Source organism: Montipora foliosa, chromosome 6, assembly GCF_036669935.1.
Source record: "Montipora foliosa isolate CH-2021 chromosome 6, ASM3666993v2, whole genome shotgun sequence".
In the NCBI taxonomy this organism is placed as follows: Eukaryota; Metazoa; Cnidaria; class Anthozoa; order Scleractinia; family Acroporidae; genus Montipora; species Montipora foliosa.
Window position 1 is genome coordinate 10,555,126 of NC_090874.1, and position 2,500 is coordinate 10,557,625.

Here is a 2,500-nt window from a genome sequence, read left to right on the forward strand (position 1 = left end):
CTTTGGCGGTCACTTTTCGGGGTAAAATGTGGCTTTTTTCTCCTTCTCCTCCTGGACTGTCAATTCTTATCTTTTCCTCAGAGCTTAAAGCAGCACACGAGGGTGATTTTTCTCCAGCCAAATTTATATCCTTGCTATCGCTCGCTGAAATCAAGCGGTTTCTTGCCTCCGGAAGATCAAAAATGGGCCCAGGAGGAGCGTTTTCTGCGTCGTACTTTGCTATGATTGATGAAATCGCCATGAGATGTCCGCGTTCGTTCGCGTACTTCCCATAGAAAGCTTCCCAACTTCTATTACAATCCTTATTAAAGATCTCTACGATTTTGCGCCAACGGAATATCTTCGTTTCTTGGCCGATTTTCTGCGCGCGTGACCATTGCGACACTGGTGGAAATTCCTCGCAGCCTTCTTCCCAAAGGCGAACAATGTCATTTGGCGTGAGTTTTCTCGGGAGATAGTAACGTACCTCGGTTGACGGCTGCGTGACGATTTCATCCGCTGACTTGGAATCTGAAGGATCATCATTGCCTTCTACATCTTCTGATTCCGAATCGACGCATTTCCCAGCTGGCCTCTTATTTTCTTCGTCCTCCTCTTGAACGCTTCTGAGTCCACATGACTCAAGGGTTTCCTCAAGCTCTGGCCTGGCTTTACCAAGGAAGGCCGGAGTTTGTTGCGTTTCATACAGCGACAAAATCGTCGTTACCGGGAGGACTTCCCCTCTGGCATCAGAGAAGCTTTCTTCGAAGCTCTTCATGTCACCATGGTAGTCCACCTTGAAAATATCCACGAGTTTTTTCCAGCGTGAAATCTTGCTCTGCTGCTTCAGCTTTTGAGTAGGTGTCCAGTCTTTGATCGGGGGAAAGTCCTCGCAACCGTCTTCCCATAGACTGAGCACTTCTTTGGCCGATACTCTCCTTGGTAACTCGTAACCTCGCAGGCCCGACCTAGGCGGTTGCTGCATGCTGACAAGAGAAGGCTTGGAATCGACAATAGATACTGTCGGGGTAAGGGTCGAGGAAATGGTTAGAACGGCTTCTGGTTTGACACTGACATCATTAGAGGCTTCCCCAGGTGTAGTGGGCGCGACGCGTTGGATGAAGGGACCTCCACTTGCTAATAAGTGGTTTTGAGCTTCAATAAGGTGTGACAGCCTCTTGTATGACTCTTCCAGGGCTAAGTTTCGATTTTGTAGGACCTTCACCTGAAGAGACAAAAATGACATGTAGCGTCATTGAAGCGTTCTGTATCTCATAGACATTGTTGAGTTACCATGGTAAAGGTAAAGGTACACGTTATTTAACGTCGGAAGTTCCTTTACTCTCCAGAGAGTACTCTCCCAGGAAGCCGACGGTGCGCTCATTTTACCCCCTCCCCCCCTCTTTCTATCAGTGCTCCGTTTTTTTAAGGGTATTTAAAGCTACTTAGGCTACAGTGAAAGGAAAGAAGTCGAAACAAGGATGTGAAATCCGGGGATCGAACTCGGGACCTCTTGCACCAAGGCTGCGCACTAACCAACTGTGCCACCCTTGCTCCATGCACCAATTTGTGGAATCACGAAGGAGAAAATGCAACGACATCCATCCAAGGTGATTACTTTTAAGGGCTACTAAACCTTTGATTAAAACAAATTTGCGAAGGATCTCTCTGAAGCTCTTTAAATTTCCCAGAGGAGCATGCCCCCTGACCTGTCAAGACGCACACGCATTTCATACTTGTGGTCCCTTCTCCACCCACTCGCCACTTACTTGCATACTCATGAATTTAAAACTCTGACAATGATGATATCAAGGACAACAACAACAATGATTATATAATAAATAAAAAAGGCTGACTGACCTGTAGCTCCAGCTTTTCAAGTTTCTCCTGAAACTGCATGGTGATCTGTTCAGCTGACAGTTGCCGAGGTGGTGATATAGCCTTTGTTGGGATCAGACCAAGAGCTACCTGTGGCATAGGCACAGGGGTGTCGCCAGTCACCTGAACACTGTTTAGAGGATCTTAAACATAAAAGAAACACACAAACAACCATTAGCCTTTTTCTGACAGGCTGGATAAAAAAAAACAATAATTTATTTTAATTTTTTTCTCCCAGACAGTACGCACGCTGTGATTGGCTAAATTAGCTGGATATATTCTACAGTACGGCCCGCTAAAATTGATAATTCGATAAAACAACCTCTAGCAAGTTTTCCATGTCGTTTCTGTTACATAAACTTGTAAAACTGTTTGAATCTTGAAAGCAGCTATTTCAAACAGCCAAGAAGATTTCGTTTTTTGTATTTTGACACGGCGATCTTTGTGGCAGTTTAACATTCCGCTTGACTTCAACTAGTTTCCTTTCCCGCGTGGAAAGATTACCACAGACTTAATAAACATCTTACTAACCTCGTTTTCTTGGGCCGTATTGTAAAATTTATGCATCCTCATTTTTCTTGTTGATTTACAGTACGGACCTCAAATTCGGTTAGTAGGAGCTATATGTCCTGAAATTCACATA

General features: G+C 44.8%; 1 protein-coding gene across 2 annotated transcripts in view; it reads right to left on the minus strand.

Moving 5' to 3' along the window:
• The window catches only part of LOC138006638 (uncharacterized), a 16,637-nt gene that overhangs the window by 1,837 nt on the left and 12,300 nt on the right, over positions 1-2,500 (minus strand). For both annotated transcript variants that reach the window (XM_068853094.1, XM_068853093.1), the window contains exons 5-6: positions 1,840-2,000; positions 1-1,204 (exon numbers count right to left, since the gene is read on the minus strand). The exon at positions 1-1,204 is cut by the window's left edge and continues 1,837 nt beyond it. In XM_068853094.1, coding sequence (XP_068709195.1) covers positions 1-1,204; positions 1,840-2,000 — 1,365 coding nt within the window. The remainder of the gene's footprint in view (positions 1,205-1,839; positions 2,001-2,500) is intronic.